Below are 24,392 nucleotides of genomic sequence, written 5' to 3'. Positions count from 1 at the left end.
GTGCATTTGTGCACTAAAAACCACAGAGGCTGCCTTTATTTATAAGATAAATATGATTAAAACTACTTGTTTTAACATAGAGTCATTGAATTTGGCAGTATTTATTGGAGGCATATCACTGAAATTGCCTTTATTTATAGATAAATATAAAAAGCACAACTTTTGACATGGAATCATTAAATGTAGGTGTATTTGTATAATAAATATCACTGAGGCTGCTTTTATTTACATGATAAATGTGATTAAAAACATGATCTTTCTCCTTTTATGTAGTGTTTTAGACTAAGATTAGCATAGATTATGACACCGACCATTAACCCTGTAACACCAAACGTATCATATTTGGTACATGACTTTTGAAGCCCTCTACATGATCAGTGTGATATTTTTTTCTTGAAAAACCTGATGTATACAATTAGATACATGCAATACACAGATAATCCACCAGGAGGAGGAATTCGTTCACCAGAGGCCTTTCCAGTGACACTACAAGACTGTCAATAATGAGGAAGGAGGAAGAACTCTGACAATTTTAAAAAGGAATTACCAATTTGTTAGACATGTTTGTGTTATATTATAGTTTTTTTTTGTTCAAAAATACTAATATTTGAGAATTGAGGCCTAATGTATCAAATATGATACAAACCTGAAACTCATACATGGAAATTGAAATTTGAAAGAATGTTTTTTTTTTTTCGGTTCTTCAGAAGGACCAATAAAGACTCCAGTTTCAAAGAAATGGAATTTTCTGTCAATAATTTAATGGTTCAGGCTTTACAGGGTTAAATTAGCTTCAGCTTAATTGTAAAAAATATAGTGTGTACAGATGAAGGTGTCCATTTTGGGACAATATGTAAGAACTCATTAAAAATGCAGCAAAATGTAGTGGATATTACACATATTCTCAACTTGTTATGCGATATGTTTTTATATAAGGCCTAATTGTAGCTTAAATACATAAACATGCAATAATGCTTTTTTATAAAATACATAATACTTTCTATAAACACTACTTGTATGAGTTTCATTTGGAAAAAAACAACAAAGAAAACGTTCTTCTCAGACAGTTCTCCAGTTACTGACTCCATCACATTAACACGCTTTCAGACTGACTTTATTTTTGCTGGAACGTACAGTATTTTCAGCAGAAAAGTCTCATGTCTTAACTGCGCTCCTCTGCTGTTTTGGGTCGACAGTTGAATATTAGGCAAAATCATGTTGAAACCTGAAACCCAGACTTAGTGAGAGGGTGATTGACTGTGTGGTTCTGCTGTTGTACTGAGTCAAAGAACCTTTAAATGTGTATTTATCCAGATGAGGCCCACAGAGCGCAGATGATTGATGTAATATCTGTCAATACAGCTGTATCCATTCACAGCTGCTCAGTGTGACTAGCCTTCTGTAAACCGCCGAGCAGCCCCGCTAACGGCTCCGACTATAAATATTTTGCTGAAGTACCCCTCAACAGTTGCTGAGGGAGGAGAGATTGTTATTCATTTTATATCCTCATCAGTATCTGAGCTGTCACCCTCCTCCTCCTCCTCCTCCTCCTCGTCTTTGTCTCCTTGTTGGGAGTCACATGTGTCATGAACGTGTCCCTCTTTGCTCCAGTAGGGGGCATTCACACACTGTACATCAGTGGAGCTCAGCTGGTCCAGACTTCAGGACCCACTGTCACCCCTCAATGACAGGCCCCGACCCACACTGATAAAAGTTAAACCCTTCAAATGTGTTTAATAAAAGATAATGTGTTTTGAACCTGAGATGATACAGAATATGACAGTATGAAAACACAGAAGACAAGTTTAACCCTGTATCGGGCAAGTGACTGTTATTGGTCATTTCCGCAGACGTTACAAAACAGTGATAGTAACAGTTACAGTGAGGAAACAATCTCAGGTCCAATGTGGTCTACAGGGTCTGTGAGGTCCACCTCTGCATGCACAGTGAGTGGACCTGCTTTATAAGATAAGATAAGATAAGATAAGATAAGATAAGATAAGATAAGATAAGATAAGATAAGATAAGATGAGATAAGATGAGACAGGAGAAGAGAAGATGAGATAAAATGAAATGAGATAAGATGAGAAAATAAAATGAGATAAGATAAGAGGAGATAAGATGAGATAAAATAAAATGAGATAAGGTAAGATAAGAGAAGATAAGATGAGATGAGATGGCAGGAGATAAGATAAGATGAGATAAGATGAGACAGGAGAAGAGAAGATGAGATAAAATGAAATGAGATAAGATGAGAAAATAAAATGAGATAAGATAAGAGGAGATAAGATGAGATAAAATAAAATGAGGTAAGATAAGATAAGAGAAGATAAGATAAGATAAGATGAGATAGGAGATAAGGTAAGATAAGAGAAGATAAGATGAGATGACAGGAGATAAGATAAGATGAGATAAGATGAGATAAAATAAAATGAGATAAGATGATAAGAGGAGATAAGGTAAGATGAGATGAGAGGAGATGATATAAAACGAAAGGAGATGAGATAAGAGGAGATAAGATAAAAGGAGATAAGATAAGATAATAAGAGGAGATAAGATAAGATGAGATAGGAGATTAGAGGAGATAAGGTAAGATAAGATAAGATCAGATAGGAGATAAGGGGAGATAAGAGGAGATAGGATAAGATAAGATGAGATAAGATGAGACAGGAGATAAGAGGAAATAAGATAAGATAAGATAAAATAAGATGGGGGATATTCAAGTGTGTCCAGCAGCACAAGACAGTGTGCATCAAATACAATAGAAAAATAAAGTGATCAAAACTATAAAAAAGTTTGTTAAAGTGACTAAAGTGTCAAAAAAATAGCAATAATAATGATGAAGTAGCAAGTGTGCAGTCGGTGACTTTTTACAAGTGTGTCAGTGAATGGCATTGACAGATGCAAACGACTGCTTAGGTACCATGAAGTAATGGTACTAATGTAAGGAATGATGTTTAACAATGTGGATGTGGTCAGGGGTCTGGGTCTGCACTTATGTTGGTCTAATGTTCTTAAATGCATGTTCCTTTCACCTTACATGTGTTTTTCCTGTATTTTTTATATATGCTACTTGGATTTTTTTTTTTTTTTGCCACTTATGGGCAAGGGACCAAATATGGTAACTTCAATGACCTTGATTTTCTACATGACAATTAGAAGTTTGACAAAAGTAATAAAGTCTTGTTAGGTCCTCCAATAACACACTAAGGTTGAAATTTAGAATTTTCAAGTATTTCTATGAATGACCTGTAAAGGATTTTAACCCATACAGACCCAAACATCCACCATCAGCCAACAGCATCTACTGATCGAAACTGTTGATCCACTTATCCTATCAATACATGTAAATAATTGGTGTAAAATACAGTTTTTCATCTTTTCATGGTCATCATTTATGACCCATTTGGATGTTCAGAGGCTCCATAGTTACCATGGAAACACTGTCATCTTCTACAACATTGATTCACCAGTAAAACCCATGGAGTTGGGTCAATGACAGTGGATGGAGACACTGGGTTTATGTTCAGTTGAGAGATTTTAATGAAAAAGTCCCCTTTTCTTACATTTTTTTCTGGTTTGATGCAAATCCTTTGACTTTACTCGGAGCTTTTATGAACTTCTTCATTGTCAGTCAATTAAACATAGAAAAATAGCCGATTTTCACTGGGAAAATGCAAAATTCAGAGGATAATATTATAACAAATGGTGATAAATCACTCAGGAAAGGTTGAATAAAGAGAAAAAAAAATACTTGGGAACTGCCACAGAAGTCACACTGAGTTAATGGGTTAATGATAAATCAAACTGACCAGCAGGTGGCGATGCTAAATATGAAAATATTCCCTTTAACATTAAATTAGCTGCATTTTAACCAAAAACAAAAATGTGCACTGAGTTAAAAATTAAAAGTGCATTCAGTCACTTATTCAAGAATTAAACACACTGAGGTTTTTGTCCTCAATGTAGGTAAAAACATATCTGATGTAGTCATTGTCATATATGAATAAACGCTTCTGGTTCTTCTTTGATGCTGTGAAATGTCTGGTGTTTATTAGCATTACAGCACATTACCACCACCTACTGTTGGGGTGTGTGAATGGACGAGGCTCAGCTCTGTAAAAAACAAAGCACGATTGGTTATTATTATGATTATTTGTATTCAGACAAAGCCCGATGACACCCACTGAAAACAGGTATGTGACCTACTGGTTGAGAATCACTGCTGAACATCCTCTTCCTCCTCACAGGGGAGTGGTGCCCTCCAGTTCCCAAATGGAGTTCCGACGTCCCTCCATCAGTCTGGGCAGCAGTGGGACTACCCCAACGCTTGGCCCCCATTACAGCACATGCTCATTGAAGGTACGTGACTGAAGAAACTGCTATATCTGCCTCGGGTTTGACCATCCTGCACCGTACTGTGGTTGGATGTGGTTCAGGAGGTGGGGGTCATCCTCAAAGTGCAGGGTGGGTGGTAGGGATGGGTACTTCAGGGAAAAATGGTCTAAGGCTACGTTCAGACTGCAGGCAAATGTGGTTCAAATCAGATTTTTTTGCCCATAAGTGACATGTATATGATCTGTTAACCCTTTTATCCCCTGAGACATTATTTCAGGGTGAAATACCAGAAAAAGACAAAGAGAGGAACTGAAGTTTGACAGGTTTTGACAAAATAAGGCACTAAGAATGTACATCAATAAGAGATTTAGGATGTTGGACATGAACTGTGAACTGGAACACACTGAACGACAAGGATCTGAATTTTGGCCCTGTAGTTTTTGTTTTCTTTTTTTCTAAATCAGTCCAATTGCTTTTTGACACCTGGTTGAATTCAAAAAGCAGTTACATGGTCAAAACTCAGTAAAAACACAGTTAAAAAAAACAACAGTTAAGGAAAATCACCACAACACTGCAAACAACCGTAAAAACAATAATGGTGGGTGGTGCACTGAGAATGCTCAGATGTTTATGGAAAGAACAAGGTCTATTCCATCAAGACATTTGGACATTTTGACTATTGAGCAACCGGTCCAATTTTTATGAATATTCAAAATAAATTGTACATTTAGAACGTGTCACCACAGACATCCATCCATCCATTATCTGCCGCTTATCCGGGGCCAGGTCGCCGGGGTAACAGTCTAAGCAGGGATGCCCAGACTTCCCTCTCCCCAGACACCTCCTCCCGCTCTTCCGGGGGGACCCCGAGGCGTTCCCAGGCCAGCCGAGAGACAAAGTCTCTCCAACGTGTCCTAGGTCTTCCCTGAGGTCTCCTCCAGGTGGGACATGCCCAGAACACCTCCCCAGGGAGGCGTTCAGGAGGCATCCCAAACAGATGCCTGAGCCACCTCAGCTGGCCCCTCTGGATGTGGAGGAAGAGCGGTTCTACTCCGAGCTCCTCCCTGGTGACTGAGCTCCTCACCCTATCCCTAAGGGTGCGCCCAGCCACCCTGCGGAGGAAACTCATTTTGATCGCTTGTATCTGGGATCTTGTCCTTTCGGTCATGACCTAAAGTTCATGACAGTAGGTGAGGGTAGGAACGTAATATGACCAGTAAATCGAGAGCTCTGCCTCTCGGCTCAGCTCCTTCTTCACCACAACTGACCGATATGACTGCATCACTGCAGACGCTGCACCGATCTGTTTGTCAATCTCAGGCTCTATCCTTCCCTCACTCGTGAACAAGACTCCAAGATATTTAAACTCCTCCACTTGGGACAAAGACTCTCCGCCAACCCGGAGAGGGCAAACCACCTTTTTCCGGTCGAGAACCATGGCCTCGGATTTGGAGGTGCTGATCCTCATCCCACTCGCTTCACACTCGGCTGCAAACCGCCCCAGGGCACACTGAAGGTCCAGGTTCGATGAGGCCAACAGGACAACATCATCTGCAAAAAGCAGAGATGAAATCCTGTGGTCCCCAAACCGGACCCCCTCCGGCCCCTGGCTGCGCCTAGAAATTCTGTCCATAAAAATTATGAACAGAACCAGTGACAAAGGGCAGCCCTGCCAGAGTCCCACATGCACCTGGAACAGGTCTGACTTACTGCCAGCATTGAAATGCAACAAATGTCACAATTTGGTGTCCCAGGAGTGTTACTTTGGTAAACACAGTGCATGCCTGCATGGTCATGTATTAGGTCAGGACCTCTTTTGCACATGCGGGTCACTTCAGGGTCTCATTCAGTTCATACTCAAAACTGGCAGAAGTCGCATTTAATGTGTCATATGAAAGAGCACACACAAAAAAAAATCGGATTTCACCAAAAAATCCAAATTGTGCATTAAGACCTGCTGTCTGAACATATCCTATGTCATACATGAAAGGGTTAAATTCAGGTTTTTGTTCATGCTTTGAACTCCATGACTCCAGATCTTTACATGATAAACTGTGCATTCACATACGTTTAACCAGTGGAGTCCTGTTATTAATTACACTATCTGTTATTTTCACCTTTGGCCTCGAGTCAAACATCTACGAGGCGTGACGTTAGTTGAGCAGCACAAAGAAAACAATATCATTATGGTTAGCAAAAGGCAGTTTAAACAAATGAAGCCCGTCTAATTATCCTCAGTGCGGGAGAGAAATGGCAGAAGAAAACACTCCCATACACACTGCCAGTTGTTTCTCAGGGTTGATTGGTTCGTGTGTTTTCTCTGGATGTGCGGAGCTTCTTCAGCCAGAAATCAGACTGGAACACGCTCATGAAAAATACTATCTTAAAGGAGTGATATTTTGCTTTTTTTTAAATGGAATTATGCATTTTTAAACGTTTCCCTGTGGTCTACATAAACTGGAAATGCTCTGCTTGGGTCTGAATTCTTCATTAATTCAACTCCACAGGTCCATCATAGACATGCTCCCTCCACAAATGTCTACGAACTCCAGATTTCATATGAACTGGAAGATTTGTACAAACCATTGTTCGTAAGAATCTTTGTGACCTAAGCATTAGCGCTCTTTCCTTGAAAATGCCAACATCCGGTCTCAGAAAATGAAAAAAAAAAAAAAAAAAACTGCTGTTTTTGGTCTGTTTTTCCTTTTCTGTCAGGTAGTAACTTTCTTCTTTTTGTTATTAGGAAGAGAAAAATGAAAATCAATTTATTTTTTAAATTTGGTTTATCTGTTTTGACACTGAAAAAGGAAAACACATTGAAATTCAATTTTAATTCTTGCATTTTAAAACGAAAATCAATTAACCACTAGTTTTTCTTTTGTTTCCAAAAATAAAATCCAATTACCAAAAGATATATGGACCCAAAACCTTTGGACTTGGAAACAAAACTTTTCAAAGGACAAAACATTTTGGCGTGCAAGCAGAAGTTTCAGATTTGAAATGAAGAAAATGAGAACACAATAGATTTTGTTAAGCTAAAAAGTCTTGAAACCTTCACTTTTGTTTTCAAATCTTAATTTTTTGTTTCAACACTGTATTCTTTGTTTGCCTTTTTTCCCTTTGCTAGCATAATAAAGGCACAAAATTATCTTCATAGTCTATAAGTTAAAAAAAAAAAAAAACACCTCCAGAATAAAAGTACTGAATCTTTACCAAGTCTGAGTCACTGATAAAGAAAAAATTAGTCAAAAATGCTGGTTGGTTGGAGTTTCCAAAATACAGTTTTGGGTCAAAATGTGAAATTGTGAGAATGTGTTTTACTCCATAGGAAAGTTTGTCTTATAGCTACTAGATCTACTTCAAAACACTGTCTTTACATCACAATACATTCACTTTACAGGCTCTGTATACTGGAATATTTATAAATGTATTGTATAAATGGACATAAACCAATATATATGTACTAACACTTCATCATGTAAATTGAAGACACCAGCTAATCAGCACTTTGGTCAGTTATTTTCAATTCATCTTATTAAAATATGTGAGATTTAGCACATTTTGTCAGATAATTTGTAAAAAAAAAAAAAAAAAAAAAGTAGACCAGTGTAACTGATCAACCAACAAGTGTCACTGCAGCATAATTTCTATAAACTGCACAGTTCAGTCAAATTCACACAGCGGTCATACCTGTTTGTTGTTGTAGCTTTGAACTTAAAGACAGATTTATGATTAAAAAACCATACATTCAGTGTCTGACAGTCTAATAGGACAGAGTCCTACAAAGTGGTTGTATTTAGTATCTGGAATCCGATCCTCCAACCCCCAGACACCATCAAACGCTTGGTCTCCATCCTGGTGATGCTTTGCCAAACCTTCAGCTCCATCCAGAGGCACACTCTGTTTATTCCACTGGCGTTTTGCCTTCAGTCTGATCTACAGCGACTGAAGCACAGGATGATTCTAAGGGAGATCTGTGACTTTGGGAAATCAGACAAATCTGATTCTAAAAACACTTGATCCCGTCATTGAAGAGGTTCACAATAACATTATACAATTACAGTAAGTATTGGGTGGTTGAGGACAGTGGAGGCTGAATGGTGAGGATAAATGACAGTTTATGGTGGAAATTATGGAGGGTTGTGTCAAAATATAAGAATAATAAGTGGTGCCAGGCACAACAAACGCTGCCCCTCACATATACTGTAGTTTATTATACACCACTGTTGTGATAATGTTCATGAAGTTGAAAAAATAAATGCACTGTATATTTTCATGACTTTTTTTTATTTTGATATTATTTTCTTGATATTATTTCAAGGTCACAGACAAGGTTATAATCGTTAATGAAAACGAACGAAATGACGAAAACTAAAATTGAAAAAATATTTTCGTTCACTGAAATAAATAAAAACTCTAATTAAAAGAAGAAAACGATAACTAACTGAAACTGTATTGTGAGCTTACAAAACTAACTAAAACGTATAAAAATTATGGATACAATTCCCTTCGTTTTTGTCTTTGTCAATGTCAGATTGAGATCAGATTGATTTATTTGGCTCCAGCAGTTTGAGCTGGTGACACCATATGACACTACAGTCTGTCATGTCTGGTCACTGTGGTTTCCAGTCTCTTCTGGTCCCCACTCTACCTGGAACATACAGACTAAAGCTGGGACAAAGCAGCACAGTCCTGTCTGGGACTGACTTTAGTGATGAGTGGGGTCGGGTTTTTTGTTTGTTTGTTTGTTTGTTTGTTTTTTTTGCTCACAGTGTGTGCGCGTGAGTGACAGAGACAGAGCGGAGCTAACTGACAAACAGTGTCAGACAGGGATTTGAACTAGCATCCAGGTAAAAACTGGAGAGTTTATCACCATGAAAAGGCCTTCCAAGCCCTGAACTGCACAGTTTAGAAGAGGAGAGAAGAGGAGGATGAAAACTAATCCAATTACAGAGGTATGGAACCTGTTAGAATGGTAAAAAACGTTTGATGTTACAGCTACAGTTAGCTAAACTGAACTGAAGCACAGTTAGCTAATAATGGAACTGGAGATGATTAAGAGATGAGAGATCTGCTAAGGTGTGGTTTACTGATGAGGAACTGGGTTATAAATGTTTACATATGTTTCTATGCGGTTTAACTGTTGGTTAGCTGGTTTATATATGTTTCCATCTGCTTTAACTGCTGGTTAGCTGGTTTATATATGTTTCCATCTGCTTTAACTGTTGGTTAGCTGGTTTATATATGTTTCCATCTGCTGTAACTGTTGGTTAGCTGGTTTATATATGTTTCCATCTGCTTTAACTGTTGGTTAGCTGGTTTATATATGTTTATATCTGCTTTAACTGCTGGTTAGCTGGTTTATATATGTTTCCATCTGCTTTAACTGCTGGTTAGCTGGTTTATATATGTTTCCATCTGCTGTAACTGTTGGTTAGCTGGTTTATATATGTTTCTATCTGCTGTAACTGTTGGTTAGCTGGTTTATATATGTTTCTATCTGCTGTAACTGCTGGTTAGCTGGTTTATACATGTTTCTATCTGCTGTAACTGCTGGTTAGCTGGTTTATATATGTTTCTACCTGCTTTAACTGCTGGTTAGCTGGTTTATACATGTTTCTATCTGCTGTAACTGCTGGTTAGCTGGTTTATATATGTTTCTATCTGCTTTAACTGCTGGTTAGCTGGTTTATACAGGGGTTGGACAAAATAATGGAAACACCTTCACCTCAAGATGATAATGCCCCAATCCATACAGCTAGAATTGTTAAAGAATGGCATGAGGAACATTCTAATGAAGTTGAGCATCTCGTATGGCCGGCACAGTCCCCAGACCTCAACTTTATTGAGCATTTATGGTCAGTTTTAGAGATTCAAGTAAGACGTCAATTTCCACCGCCATCGTCTCTAAAAGAGTTGGAGGGTATTCTAACTGAAGAATGGCTTAAAATTCCTTTGGAAACAATTCACAAGTTGTATGAATCAATACCTCGGAGAATTGAGGCTGTAATTACCGCAAAAGGCGGACCTACACCATATTAAATTATATTTTGTTGATTTTTTAAGGTGTTTCCATTATTTTGTCCAACCCCTGTATATGTTTCTATCTGCTTTAACTGCTGGCTGCTTTGTGCATCTCCTCTCACACTTTGCACATCTTCACATTGTTTTCACGTAAATGACATTGTGTATGGATCACACCCTCCCCCAACCTGCTCTAGGGAATTTATACATTGTACTGTACATGTGTTTGTGTCTCTGCTCAGTCAATAAGCCGCCCTAACCCCACCCCCAAATAAAGTGTCCAGGGTAACCTGCTGATTCACACCTCACTAATTTCTTTGAATAAAATGGTGCGGAAAATAAAATATATGAAATAACTAAAACTAAACTAAACTAAAACTAAGCATTCAGAAAAAAACGATAACTAATAAAAACTAGCAAACATGCTTTAAAAACTAATTAAAACTAACTGAATTACAGAAAAAAAAGTTAAAACTAAATAAAACTAAACTATAATGAAAAATCCAAAACTATTAGAACCTTGCTCACAGACTCTAACCTTAACCCCCAATGGACCATGAGTTAATTTGAAAGTACTGTGTCTGGCATTGCCTTTGTCATCATCTTCGTTGTCGTCTTCTTTAGTAATTTCTTCAAATATCTTCTTACACGCAACTACCAATTCATCAGATTCATGCCAAATTTTATGTGTTGCTTCCTTGGGACAATGTCTACAAAGCAAGGTTATTATCGTTAACGAAAACGAACGAAATGACGAAAACTAAAATTGAAAAAACATTTTCGTTAACTGAAATTAATAAAAACTCTAATTAAAAGAAAAAAACGATAACTAACTGAAACTGTATTGTGAGCTTACAAAACTAACTAAAACGTATAAAAATTATGGATACAATTCCCTTCGTTTTCGTCTTTGTCAATGTCAGATTGATATGAAATTAATTTATTTGGCTCCAGCAGTTTGAGCTGGTGACACCATACGACACTTCACAGTCTGTCATGTCTGGTCACTGGTGGTTTCCAGTCGTCTTCTGGTCCCCACTCTACCTGGAACATACAGACTAAAGCTGGGACACAGCAGCACCGTCCTGTCTGGGGTTTACTTTAGTGATACATGGGTCGGGTTTTTTTTTTTTTGGCGTACCGTGTGTGTGCGCGTGAGTGACAGAGACAGAGCAGAGCTAAAGGACAGAGTCAGTGTTGAACTAGCATCCAGGTTAAAACTGGAGAGTTTATCACCATGAAAAGGCCTTCCAAGCCCTGAACTGCACAGTTTAGAAGAGGAGAAAAGAGGAGGATAAAAACTAATCCAATTACAGAGGTATGGAACCTGTTAGAATGTTAAAAAAACGTTTGATGTTACTAGCTACAGCTAGCTGAACTGAACTGAAGCAAAGTTGGCTAATAATGGAACTGGAGATGATTAAGATATGAGATATCTGCTAAGGTGTGGTTTACTGATGAGGAACTGGGTTATATATGTTTATAAGTGGTTTATATATGTTCCTATCTGCTTTAACTGCTGGTTAGCTGGTTTATAATAGGTTCCTATCTGCTTTAACTGCTGGTTAGCTGGTTTATATATGTTGCTATCTGGTTTAACTGCTGGCTGCTTTGTTCATCTCCTCTCATGCTTTGCCCATCTTCGCATTGTTTCACATAAGTGACGTTGTGTATGGATTGCACCCCCCCTCAACCTGCTATAGGGAATTTATACATTGTACGGTACATTGTGTCTCTGCTCAGTCCATGAGCCGCCCTAACCCGACCCCCAAATAAAGTGTCCAGGGTAACCCATATCCACGCCTCACTAATTTCTTTGAATAGGATGATGAGGAAGATAAAATATATGAAATAACTAAAACTAATACTAAAACTAAACTAAACTAAAACTAAGCATTCAGAAAAAAAACGATAACTAATAAAAACTAACAAACCTGCTCTAAAAACTAATTAAAACTAACTGAATAAGAGAAAAAAAAGTCAAAACTAATTCAAACTAAACTATAATTAAAAATCCAAAACTATTATAACCTTGCTACAAAGCTTGTTCCTAATTTTATTTTTGCATTTTTGAGGAATTTTTGAAATATAAAAAAAATTTCCTTTACTTATTATGGTCCATATTTTGATGGTTTATAACATGGAAATGGCTAGAGATATCAATATAGATACTATTGATCACTGATAGGAAGTCACATATGGACTTTCATTTGGGTCCATGAGCTTTGACCTTGAGTGATCTTGAAAGGTCAAACTCAAGGTCACCAATGTCTAAATTTCAGCAATCTTCTCTGAAACTACTGGTTGGATTGATTTCTAATTTTACATGTAGTGTCATTGGGACAATGTCTGCAAAGTTTAATCACAGTTTTGAGAAATTTAGATTTTTGAATTATTTTTTTTTTGTTTTACTTTTTTTTTTCAATATTAAAAATTTGCTTTTGCTTACAGTGGTCCATATTCTGATGGCTTATAACATGTAAATCAGGGGTGTCAAACTCATGTTAGTTCAGGGGCCACATACAGCCTAATATAATATAAAGTGGGCCAGACCAGTAAAATAATATAAATCATAGGATAAGAACTTATAAATAATGTCAACTCCAAAGTATTTTTCTATGTTTCTGAGTGAAAAAAGTCAAACTCCGTAATGAAAACGTTTACATCTACGAACTGTACTTGAACATAACATGAACAAATATGAACCTTAAACTTCTTAAGAAAAATCAGTCCAATTTTAACAATATTACGTCTTAGTTTATCATTTATACATATGCATCACAACTTACAGATCACAGTGGATCTACAAATACACAAAACATTTAGTGAGAGGCAGAATATTGGTACAATTCCACTTACTTCTCTTAAGAAATTTCAGGTTATTCACATTTTTTGTAAAAGGCTAGTCAGTAAATGGAAACATTTTTGTGTAATTTTACTTTTTTTTTTTACACTACAATGAAGAGAAAATTTGTAGTTTTCATTATTTATAGGTTATTATGATAGTATTTTACTGATCTGACCCACTTGAGATTGAATTGACCTAAAATGATTCTAACATCCTTGATTGTGAATATCGTCAGTGTAATTTCTGCATTTCACAAATTCATCCCAAGGGGCCGGATCGGACCCTTTGGTGGGCCGGATTTGGCCCCCGGGCCGCATGTTTCACACTTGTGATGTAAATGGTTACAGAGATCAGTAACTATGAGCACTGATAGGAAGTCATATATGGACTTTCATTTAGTTTGTTGAGTTCTCCTCCAGTGCAATCAACCAACCAACCAACCAGTCAGTCAGTCAGTCAGTCAGTCAGTCAGTCAATCAAACAACCGGTCGGTCGGTCGAAGTTCATTTATGTAGCCCTTTATAACAACACAAAAAAGACCAACGTGCTTTACATCTAAAAACATGATCAAATGATAAAACAAAACAGTTTGTGAAACTAGTGAAAGTACCACCCTCTTCTACTGGGAGGTTGTTCTCTTGCATCAACACCACAGGACTCTACCATAGAACAGAACCGGACAGGTTCAGAGGATATATGAGCCCAGTGTGAATAAAGGTTGTGAGATGAGCCGCACCTTTCAACCACTTCCAAACCTCCAGTCTGTGACGCTTTAAAACCTGCAAATTCAGACCAGTGCAACAAGATGAAACAGCGCGTCTTGTCAATAGCAACAACTCCGTGTTCCTCCATTTCTAACTGACGGCTTCACAGGCTTTTCTTGTAGCTGGGTATAATCTGTAGCATCTTAAAATATGAATGAGGACATTGACAGTGAGTTATTTACTACAGCTGCATTTCTGGTGCTGATGAAACTGAGAAAACACAAAAAAAACAGGGTTGATGCTGTCTCTGGGCTGTTACTGGAGCAGTTGTGTTGTTTAGAGGAGTCGCTGTCGCCTCTAATAAGCAGAGAAAACACACAGTATGGAGACAGGATTTACTGAAAGGACTGATAGTACTGGGGAGGCTGCAATAGTGAGGAATAAAAAAACACAACATTCAAGCTGAGACTGGACAGGTCTGAAGTGGTTTCATCATCTGCTGCAAATTTGTCCACCAGAACACACATAAGACTATCCAAACCACCAACAAATCAACCCTATGTATCCACAGACAGTACCACTGAATAAAGAATAGAGGTCATTGTTTACACACATCTGTATTTTGGTATTGTCAAGTTTTCTTCTTCAAACTCAAACTCATAGATACTTATTTTAACAGTCAGTCAAAATAACACTAGTCGCTTTTCCATTGACCCTCAAATTGCACAAATATAACTTCCTAATGGAAAAAACGACAATATCATCAAAAGTCTCATTTTTTGATTAAAAGTTTTTGCGCTGGCAAGAAGTGGTTTTTCGGGCACAGCGCAAATGGTATATCATGGAAAACTGTATGGAAAGACCTTTTTTTCGCAACTAGAGTCAGAAACGGATGTTGACGTACATTACAACAAGTGAAGGAGAAGAAATATATCGCGGTATGTGTGGACACACCAGGAAACCCAATCATTTTTTAATTTAGTACGAGATAGAGGAGTAATATATAATAATAATGAATATACTGTATCTGTAAATCAACACCATATTTACGTTTGTCGCCATGTTTATGGAATGACTTCTCGTGTCATCTTGTGATAATGAATAAACAAATCATTGCATTTGTGATTTAATGGAAAAACCGACATTATGCACTTCTGGTTTTTTTTTTGGACATTTAATAAATATCGGTAAAGTTTTGTGCAGATGTCCAATGGAAAAGTGACTACTGTCTTATAATCTTCATGTGCTGCATCAGCTGATAGTTTACATTACAGTTCTGTTAGCTTAGCTCTGTTTTTAGACAGAAATCAGCCACAGTAACATCACAAATCACCTGTTTTCTGTACAGTTTTCCAGGAGATGTATGAATGTAGGAAAAGTCAGTATAGCCTCAGAGGAACCAGCATTTTTAAAAAAGCTAAGGCAAGAACAAATAAAAAAAAAAGTAGATGTATTTCTGTTAGAGGGGTTAATCTTTGGAATGGCCTGGTAGATTGATTCAAACAGTCTAAAACTATTAAAACTTTTTAAAAAAATGTAAAAACAAGTGTTCAGAGAACGCAAACCTCCGCCAAGCACCCTGAACAGTGTGTATGTGTGGATTGAGTATTTTTTTTTAAACTATGGATGTGCAAAACAAATTTCATAATGATATTTCACGAATTGCGTTTTTTATGATTTTTTGAAAATGGTGCATAAAAAAATAACAAAAGTCAACAGAGCATAACGGAAGAGAAATGGAGAGGAACAATATTTTGTACAAACTTGAAGCTTGGTACCAGTCATGTGTATGTCAAATTATGTTAAATTCCAATCAATATTTGTTGAGTTATAATGAAAAATGTGTGGTAAATGGGATTTTCAATGTTAAATTGAAATGTCCACAGAGTCCTCATTCCACAGTGGATGTGGACAATTTTGTGCCAGATACAAGATATTGTTATAAGCTACGGGTGGATCAAATTGGAGGCTAATCAGAGTCGTTTGGAATTTTTCATGAATTTTCAAGAATTGCTCAATGATGGGAGATAGGAAAATTGTAGATTTTGTGACCTTGCTGTGACCTTGAACTTTGGCCTACTTGGCCCAAAATTTAATGGGTTGGTCCCAGGGCCTAGGCCTATCTGTGGGTTCAATTTGGTAAAGATGGTTGTAACAGTTTTCCTGTAAAGTTGCTAACAAACAAACAAACACACAAAGCAAAGTGATCACAATACTTCCTGGCGGAGGTAATGAACTATTATTCAAAAATCTAGAGCTCAGGATTGACTGAAGAAAATATTTGGTTAAAAGACAAGGATCAATATTAGTAGTTGAGATGTGGACATGATTTACCTGAATTAAAATTAAATATGTATTCTCTTCTGTTGTATATCTAGCAATGATTACATTGAATTTTTTTTTTTGTTTGTTTATTTGTTTTTCACGTGGAAACATTGTGTTAATTGTAAATAGGGTTAGGCAAAAAAAGTCTTAACTTCAGCCTAAACCCTTTCGGTTGCATTGTATATGGAACAATAGATATGTTGTTTTTGTTTGTTGTTTAAAGTAATTAATGACCAAATGTTTATGTTTATGTTTATGTTTACGCATTTGGCAGACGCTTTTTTCCAAAGCGACTTACAGGGGAAAACCAATTAAATCACTCAATCAATCAAATTTTATTTATATAGCGCCAGATCACAAAAAAGTTATCTCTTGACATTTTATGTATAGAGTTGGTCAAAACCAGACTCTAAGTCAATTCTACAGAAACCCAACAGAATCCTCCTGGAGCAAACACTTGTGACTGGTGACAGTGGCGAGGAAAAACTTCCCTTTAACAGGCAGAAACCTCGAGCAGACCCAGACTCCTGGAGGATGGCCGTCTGCCTTGACCAGTTGGGGTTAAAGAGAGAGAGTAGAGAAGGGGAAAAAGAGAGAGCGATAGAGATAGGGACTGGGGGAGAGGGGGAGAAGGGGGGAGTAGGGGGAGACACATGGAGGCGGTTGAGGATAAGTGAGTGGTGATGATGAGGGCAGGGAAGAGGCCGGACCACCGCAGCAGGTCCAGAGATAATCGTGAAAGAATCTGTGGTTGTCCTGGGAAAAACCTTATTAGAATATTTAAAATGGAATGTTTGAAAGTGCTAGGACAGGAGGTGCTCTCGGAAGAGCTGGGTCTTCAGGAGCTTCTTGAAGATAGGCAGGGATGACTCTGTTCTTGTAGCACTTGGTAGAGCGTTCCACCAACGTGGAACGACCCATGAAAAGAGCCTGGATTGTCTTGTACAAGGTCTGGGGACCACCAGACTACGTTCCCCAGACGAGCGGAGTGGTCGTGGGGCGACATAAGCTTTTATTAGTGCACCTAAGTAGACAGGAGCAGACCCACGGAGAATTTTGTAGGCTAGGATTAAAGATTTGAATTTGATGCGGGCAGCTATGGGTAGCCAGTGTAACTCAATGAGTAAGGGGGTGACATGTGCCCTTTTAGGCTGATTGAAGACCAGACGCGCTGCTGCATTCTGGACCATCTGTAGTGGTTTGACAACACAAGCTGGGAGGCCCGTTAGAAGAGCATTGCAGTAGTCAAGACGGGAGATAACCATAGTCTGCACCAGGAGCTGGGCGGCCTGTTCGGTTAGGTATGGCCTGATCTTTCTTAGGTTGAACAGAGTGAAACGGCATGATCGGGTGACAGAGGCAACGTGATCCGTGAAGGTCAACTGATTATCAATCATGACTCCCAAGTCATGACTCCCAAATAAACTACTACTGCAACAGTTTGTGTTGTCAGTAGCTGAAGTAAAGATCTGTGTTGGAATGGAACAAACAATCCATCTCAGGGAAATTTGTCTTGGACGAAGAAGAAGAAGAAGAAGAAGAAGAAGAAGAAGAAAGAAGAAGAAGAAGAAGAAGAAGAAGAAGAAGAAGAAGAAGAAGAAGAAGAAGAAGAAGAAGAAGAAGAAGAAGAAGAAGAAGAAGAAGAAGAAGAAGAAGAAGAAGAAGAAGAAATTAACGTTTTATTATTATTGTTGTGATTTGCTAAAAACAGTCTGACATTACACTTCGTATTTATACCAGACATTTACATTATAGTTAAAACTGGGTTAGTTCTAATTACTTTGTCCTGGAATGACATGTTTTGGTTTCTTTTAATCCTCAGGTTTATCCAAACTGCCTTCAGAAGACGCTCAAAACCTGGCATTTGATTTGGCCCAGAGGTGGATCCGGACCAACTGGCTGACCTACATGAAGTACGAGGCCATGTTTGAGAAGGTGAGTCCTCTGAAGGTTTCATTATTTCAGACCTTGTGTGGAGCAGTGATAACACCGGCAGCTCAGAACTTGTCATTTTCTCCATCCTGACAGTACGATGTGAACGGAGATGGCAAACCCGGCGGAGGAGGGGAGTATGAAGTTCAGGTACTTCCTTTCATGTTCTGTAAAACGAATGCACTTAGAGTCACATGAGTCTGTTCTAATTTCATGCTAGACGCTGTCAGTCCTCTCCACTCAGTCCTGCGTCTTCACATGAACACAGTGTATTTGCACATTAATGTAAACTCTAGTTAATGTAAACTGTAATATCACCACTTCACCTTTCACACTGTTTACGTTTACTACCCTGTTACATTTACTCTGTTACATGTATGTTTACACTGTTTATTCTGTTTATTTCTATTTTACTCCATTCTGTTCTATTTCATTCTATTTTGTTCTGTTTGTTCTATTCCATTTTATTCTCTTCTAGTCTGTTCTATTCTATTTTATTTTATTTTATTCTATTCTTGTCTGTTCTATTCTATTTTATTCTGTTCTCTTTTATTTTATTTTATTTTATTCTATTCTATTCTATTTTGTTCTGTTTTCTCCTATTTTGTTTTATTCTATTCTATTGTATTCTATTTTGTTTTCTTTTGTTCTTTTCTCTCTATTCTGTTCTATTCTATTTAATTCTATTTTACTCCATTGTGTTCTATTTTATTCTATTTTGTTCTGTTTTGTTCTATTCTATTCTATTCTATTCTATTTGGTTTTTGTTTGTTCTATTCTATTCTATTCTATTCTATTCTATTCTATTCTATTCTATTCTATTCTATTCTATTCTATTCACTTAATTTGGACTATTTTAATTTCTTTTCCACTCTGTTGGGTCCTTCTTCCATTTGTACATTTTCAACCAGCCTTAATTTTTCTCTTCATTGTTTTTATCATTGGATTTTTTTCACTAATGTGCTGCGTAGATGAAAGTGGGCGCGAAGTACCAAATTCTATCATTTACTTGTTTTTTTCTTTAATTTTTGGCATCTTTTCTCACCTTAATTTACTGGAAAACCACTTTTTCACCAGTAGATCAGAGTCGTCTTTAAACACAGTTGGTTAATCATTGCTGAGATAAACACACACGTCGTAACTCGAATCGTATGTAAATATTCTCACACAATCACAGTGAATAATAAATGAGATACTATCACAACTGATGTAACAGGTCTGGGATCAGGATGCCTAAAGAGACCCGGTGCTGCTTTTGCACATTACGTTGTGTTATTAGATTAGTTCATGTGAAGCTCATGTGTAAATGATGTGTGTGAATTAACTGTGTGAAGTTCTAGTGGAGATGATGCTAAAGAGAGAACGAAGCACAGGAAATGAAGACGACACAGAGTGAAAACTGCTCTGGGATCCTGTATGCATCACAGGGATGTCAGTAGTGTCGTTAACGCTGTATTAATGTATGTTTCAGGAGTAAAAAGCATGTGTTAAAGCTGGAATGTCTACGATTTACAGGAAATGCAGAAATGGAATAGGAATTTTTAGAACATTTTCATCCGTTTTTAATTGCCTGAAAATAAAAATAATTGCATTTTTGTATCAGAAAATGTCCTGTTTGCATCTTCAGAGCCATGTTGTCCTGACCTGTTTCTACAATAGTTCTGAACAGACTTCGTGTTCTCCGTTTTATAGAATAAATTAGCTCCTTCATTGGTTCAGTTAGCATCAACATGAACAAACCACCATTAAATCAGTTTAGTTCAAGGGCAGATGGGCCATGAGTTACTGTGACGGCGCTGTGTCCAGTGTTGTCTTTGTCATCTTTGTCGTTGTCTTCGTCTTAGTTGTCCACTTCAGTCGTCTTCACTGTCGTCTTTGCCGTCGCCATCTTCACCATCGTTGTCTTTGCCGTTGTTGTCTTTGCCATTGTTGTCTTTGCCGTTGTTGTCTTTGCCGTCATCTTCACTGTCATCATCTTTGCTGTTGTCATCATTGTCTTCACCGTCATTGTCTTCGCCGTTGTTGTCTTTGCCGTTGTTGTCTTCACCGTCATTGTTTTCGCTGTTGTTGTCTTCACTGTTGTTGTCTTTGCCGTTGTTGTCTTCGCCATCGTCTTCACTGTCATCATCTTCGCTGTTGTTGTCGTTGTCTTTGCCGTTGTTGTCGTTGTCTTCGCCATTGTCATTGTTGTCTCCGCCGTCATTGTCTTTGCCGTTGTTGTCTTTGCCGTTGTTGTCTTTGCCGTCGTCTTCACTGTCATCATCTTCGCTGTTGTCTTCGCCGTCGTTGTCTTCGCCGTCGTTGTCTTCGCCGTCGTTGTCTTCGCCGTCGTTGTCTTCGCCGTCGTTGTCTTCGCCGTCGTTGTCTTCGCCATCATCCTCACTGTCATCATCTTCACTGTTGCCGTCGTTGTCTTCGCCGTCGTTGTCTTCGCCGTCGTTGTCTTCGCCGTCGTTGTCTTCGCCGTCGTTGTCTTCGCCGTCGTTGTCTTCGCCGTCGTTGTCTTTGCGTCGTCTTCACTGTCATCATCTTCGCTGTTGTCGTCGTTGTCTTTGCCGTTGTTGTCTTTGCCGTTGTTGTCTTCGGCGTCGTCCTCACTGACATCTTTGCTGTCGTTGTCGTTGTCTTTCCCGTCATTGTCTTTGTTGTCATTTTCGTCATCGTCTTTGTTGTCGTCTTCCTCTTCTTCGTCATCTTTGTGTTTCTGTCATCTTCGTCTTCCTCTGCGTTGTCATCTTTGTCTTCACTGTTGTCCACTTTGTCGTTGTCTTTGTCATCGTCATCTTCATTATCGTCTTCTTTGTCATCTTCCTCTTTGTCGTTGTTGTTGTCTTTGTCATCGTCTTCCTCCTCATCACCATCTTCGTCATCTTTGTCCTCTTCTTCATCATTGACTTCATTGTCATCTTCATCACCTTCCTCTTTGTCATCTTCTTGGTCGCCGTCTTCGTCATTATCTTTGTCATCATCTTCGTCTTCGTCTTCATCGTCATCTTTGTCGCCTTCCTCTTGGTCGTCATCTTTGTCATCATCTTCGTCTTCATCGTCATCTTTGTCGCCTTTCTCTTGGTCGTCATCTTCGTCATCATCTTCGTCGTCATCTTCGTCGTCGTTTTCATCGTCATCTTCGTCACCTTCCTCTTGGCTGCCATCTTTGTCGTCAGTTTCTTCCAACATCTCCTTCAATTAAACTACTGATTTATAAAAAAAAATTAAAATACTGATTCATGTAAAATTTTTTATGTATCTTCCTTGAGACAATACAACATACAAAGTATGTTCACAGTACTGAGATATTTAAACTTTTGCATTTTTGACGAATTTTTAAAATATTAAACATGTGCCTTTACATGTAACGGTCCATATTTTGATGCTTATAACATGTAAATGGTTACAGATCTCAGTATAGTTCCTATTGATCACTGACAGAAGTCATATATGGACTTTAATTGAATTAGTTCAGTTCTCCTTCAGTGAAAGTACTGCCCACTTCTATTGTCAGGTTGATCTCTTGCATCAGCACCACATGACTCTAACATAGAACAGAATGTGACAGCCTATATATATATTTTTTTTACAGTGTAATATGTGTTTTCTGGTCCTTGACGCTGTTTCCTTCCTGCAGCTGGGTTTCGGTTGGACCAACGGCGTGGCCCTGCAGCTCCTGGACCAGTACGGGTCCACTCTCACCTCAGCTAGCGGACATGTGTCTTCTGGACTCCTGCTGCCTCTGGTCTTCTCAGTTCCCATCATGCTCCAGTGAATCCGAGGTGACAGCGGAGTCTACCCGAGGGTGGGAGTTTCCTTTTCCAGGTTTCGCTGCACTACATCACTCCTGTTCACTGACACTTCAGACAAACGCAGGCAGGAAAATGTCTTCTAACGCGGCCTGACAGCTTTTCTACTGCATATACGATCAGGACGACGTCTACGCTCAGAAGGAATCGATTAGAATTAAGAATCGCTTTGGCTGATATTTTAATATTTAGCTGCTGAGGTCGATGATCTCTGGGAAAAAACAGAAAATATGATTATGTAAGCAAATGATCAGGCTTGAATTACAGCAGTAATCTACAAAAAAACAGCTATCGATCTCATGATGAATTCAAATATCAGGAGCTGAGTCTTTGTACCTTCGCGACAGCTGAGGTTGAAATTTTTGTCATTTGCTTATTTTGCACAGGATTGTGTTGAAATATGTGCTGAACATCCAGAAAATCCTAAGAATCTCAGCCAAATGTTTTCATGTAAATACTTGCTGCTGAAATCAAATAAATAAAAAATACACTAATTATTTGTCATCAGACTTAACAACCTCATTTTCCATAGATTTTGCTTTTTTTTTTTTTTTGGAACCAAATATCAATTCCATGTCGTGTTAATCCATAAAGACCCAGTACTACTTTTGTGGCAGTTCCCAAATGAAATTTTCCTCTTTATTTAACCTTTCTTAAGTGATTTATCACCATTTATTGTAATATTATCCTCTTTATTTTGCATTTTTTTCAGTGTAAATCGTGAATTTTCCTGTATTTAATTCACTAATCATGTAGATGTCCATAAAAGCTCACATTAACGTTGAAGGTTATTATATCAGAAACAGAGAAAACAGAAGAAAAAGTGACTTCTTCAGCAAAAATATCTTTAACTGATCATAAACTCAGTGTGTCCATCCATTGTCGTTGATTCAACTCCATGGGTTTTACTGGTGAATCAATGTTGTAGAAGATGACGGTGTTTCCACGGTAACTACGGAGCCTCTGAACGTCCAAATGGGTCAAATCTGATGACCATGAAAAGATGACACACTGTGTTTTACCTGAATTAATACAGCGTACTGATAGGTTTAGTGGTTCTGAGGGTGTTAAACATTTTAGATCAGTAGATGCTGTTGGTTGCCAGTGGCCGTTTGGGTCTTTATGGGTTAATATAGTTCTATCATTTCTTCAAGTCGCATCAAAAACGGAGCCACAGGTTTTTCTAAATGTAGCTTCAGACCAAAAGCTGATTAAAATACCTGCAGAACATTAAAAAATAGGACCAATGGCCCTGTAGCTTACCGGCCAAATGAAAAGCTTTGGGAAATGTATCCAGATGCCATTTATCATCACCCAGTTCTGTGTATTTATTACATGACAGAAATAGCCCATGTTTTGGTCATATTCCAATCAGATCTGTAAAAAATTGAAATTCCATCTTGATATCATTGATACTTACTGATTTATTGGATCAATCCACTTCCTATCTCTTATAATGGGAAAATGTTTCAAAGTGGCACCAAATCCAGAATCAGATCCAGATGGAAATAATTTCAATACCTTGTGTTGACATCATCATACAGAAGCTATATACCAAGTTTGAAGTCAATTGGAATTGTAGTTTTGGAAAAGAAGACGATTGAAATTTTTGTAACAGATGACAGAAGACGACGACGGACGACACATGACAACAATAGCTTATGGCCTGTCGGCTGGTAAGCTAAAAAGTAATGGTAATAGTCATTGTAGATATGAGTCAAAACACAGTATTCAAAATCTCTCTGACGGGACATTTTAGAGACAATCTGACAGATTAGTGTTGCTAAATGACCCACGTTTTTTTAGCTTACCGACCTAGCTATTGTCGTCTGTCGTCCGTTACAAAAATTTCAATCGTCTTCTTCTCTGAAACTACAATTCCGATTGACTTCAAACTTGGTATACAGCTTCTTTATGATCATATCAACAAAAGTTAGTGAAATTATTTGGATCCGGATCTGATTCTGGATTTGGAGCGACTTTGAAAAATGTCCCCATTATAAGAGATAGGAAGTGATCGATGCAATAACTCAGTAAATATAAATGATATCCAGTGTAAATTTCTACAGTCCAGCCCTGATGGGGAGATGACCCAAACATAATGTCCACATGCTGATCAGGATCTTCTTCTGGATCCGGGAACTTACGGAAAATTTGACATGGGCTCTTATGGGGAAAAAATTTCAATTGTCTTCTTCTCTGAAACTCCAGTTCTGATTGACTTCAAACTTGGTATACAGCTTCTGTATGATGATGTCAACACAAGGCATTGCAATTATTTCGATCTGGATCTGATTCTGGATTTGGTGCCACTTTGAAAAATTTTCCCATTATAACAGATAGGAAGTGGATTGATCCAATAAATCAGTATCAATGATATCAAGCTGGAATTTGAATTTTTGACAGATCTGATTGGAATATGAC

The 24,392-nt window shown here is 38.0% G+C and overlaps 1 protein-coding gene across 2 annotated transcripts in view; it reads left to right on the top strand.

Annotated features, from left to right (window-relative positions):
• The window catches only part of treh (trehalase (brush-border membrane glycoprotein)), a 44,008-nt gene extending 21,538 nt beyond the window's left edge, over positions 1-22,470 (top strand). Inside the window, exons 12-15 of one of the 2 annotated variants that reach the window (XM_030151917.1) lie at positions 4,251-4,362; positions 18,062-18,174; positions 18,268-18,321; positions 21,797-22,470. In XM_030151917.1, the coding sequence (XP_030007777.1) occupies positions 4,251-4,362; positions 18,062-18,174; positions 18,268-18,321; positions 21,797-21,934 (417 nt within the window). In that variant the 3' untranslated portion in view covers positions 21,935-22,470. Of the gene's footprint in view, positions 1-4,250; positions 4,363-18,061; positions 18,175-18,240; positions 18,322-21,796 lie in introns of those variants that run through there. The other variant, XM_030151918.1, reaches the window with a different exon arrangement.
• The last annotated feature ends 1,922 nt before the right edge of the window (positions 22,471-24,392 follow it).

This window comes from Sphaeramia orbicularis, chromosome 13 (genome assembly GCF_902148855.1).
Source record: "Sphaeramia orbicularis chromosome 13, fSphaOr1.1, whole genome shotgun sequence".
In the NCBI taxonomy this organism is placed as follows: Eukaryota; Metazoa; Chordata; class Actinopteri; order Kurtiformes; family Apogonidae; genus Sphaeramia; species Sphaeramia orbicularis.
The sequence above is the reverse complement of the archived record's forward strand: the minus strand, read 5'-3'. Positions and strand labels throughout refer to the sequence as shown.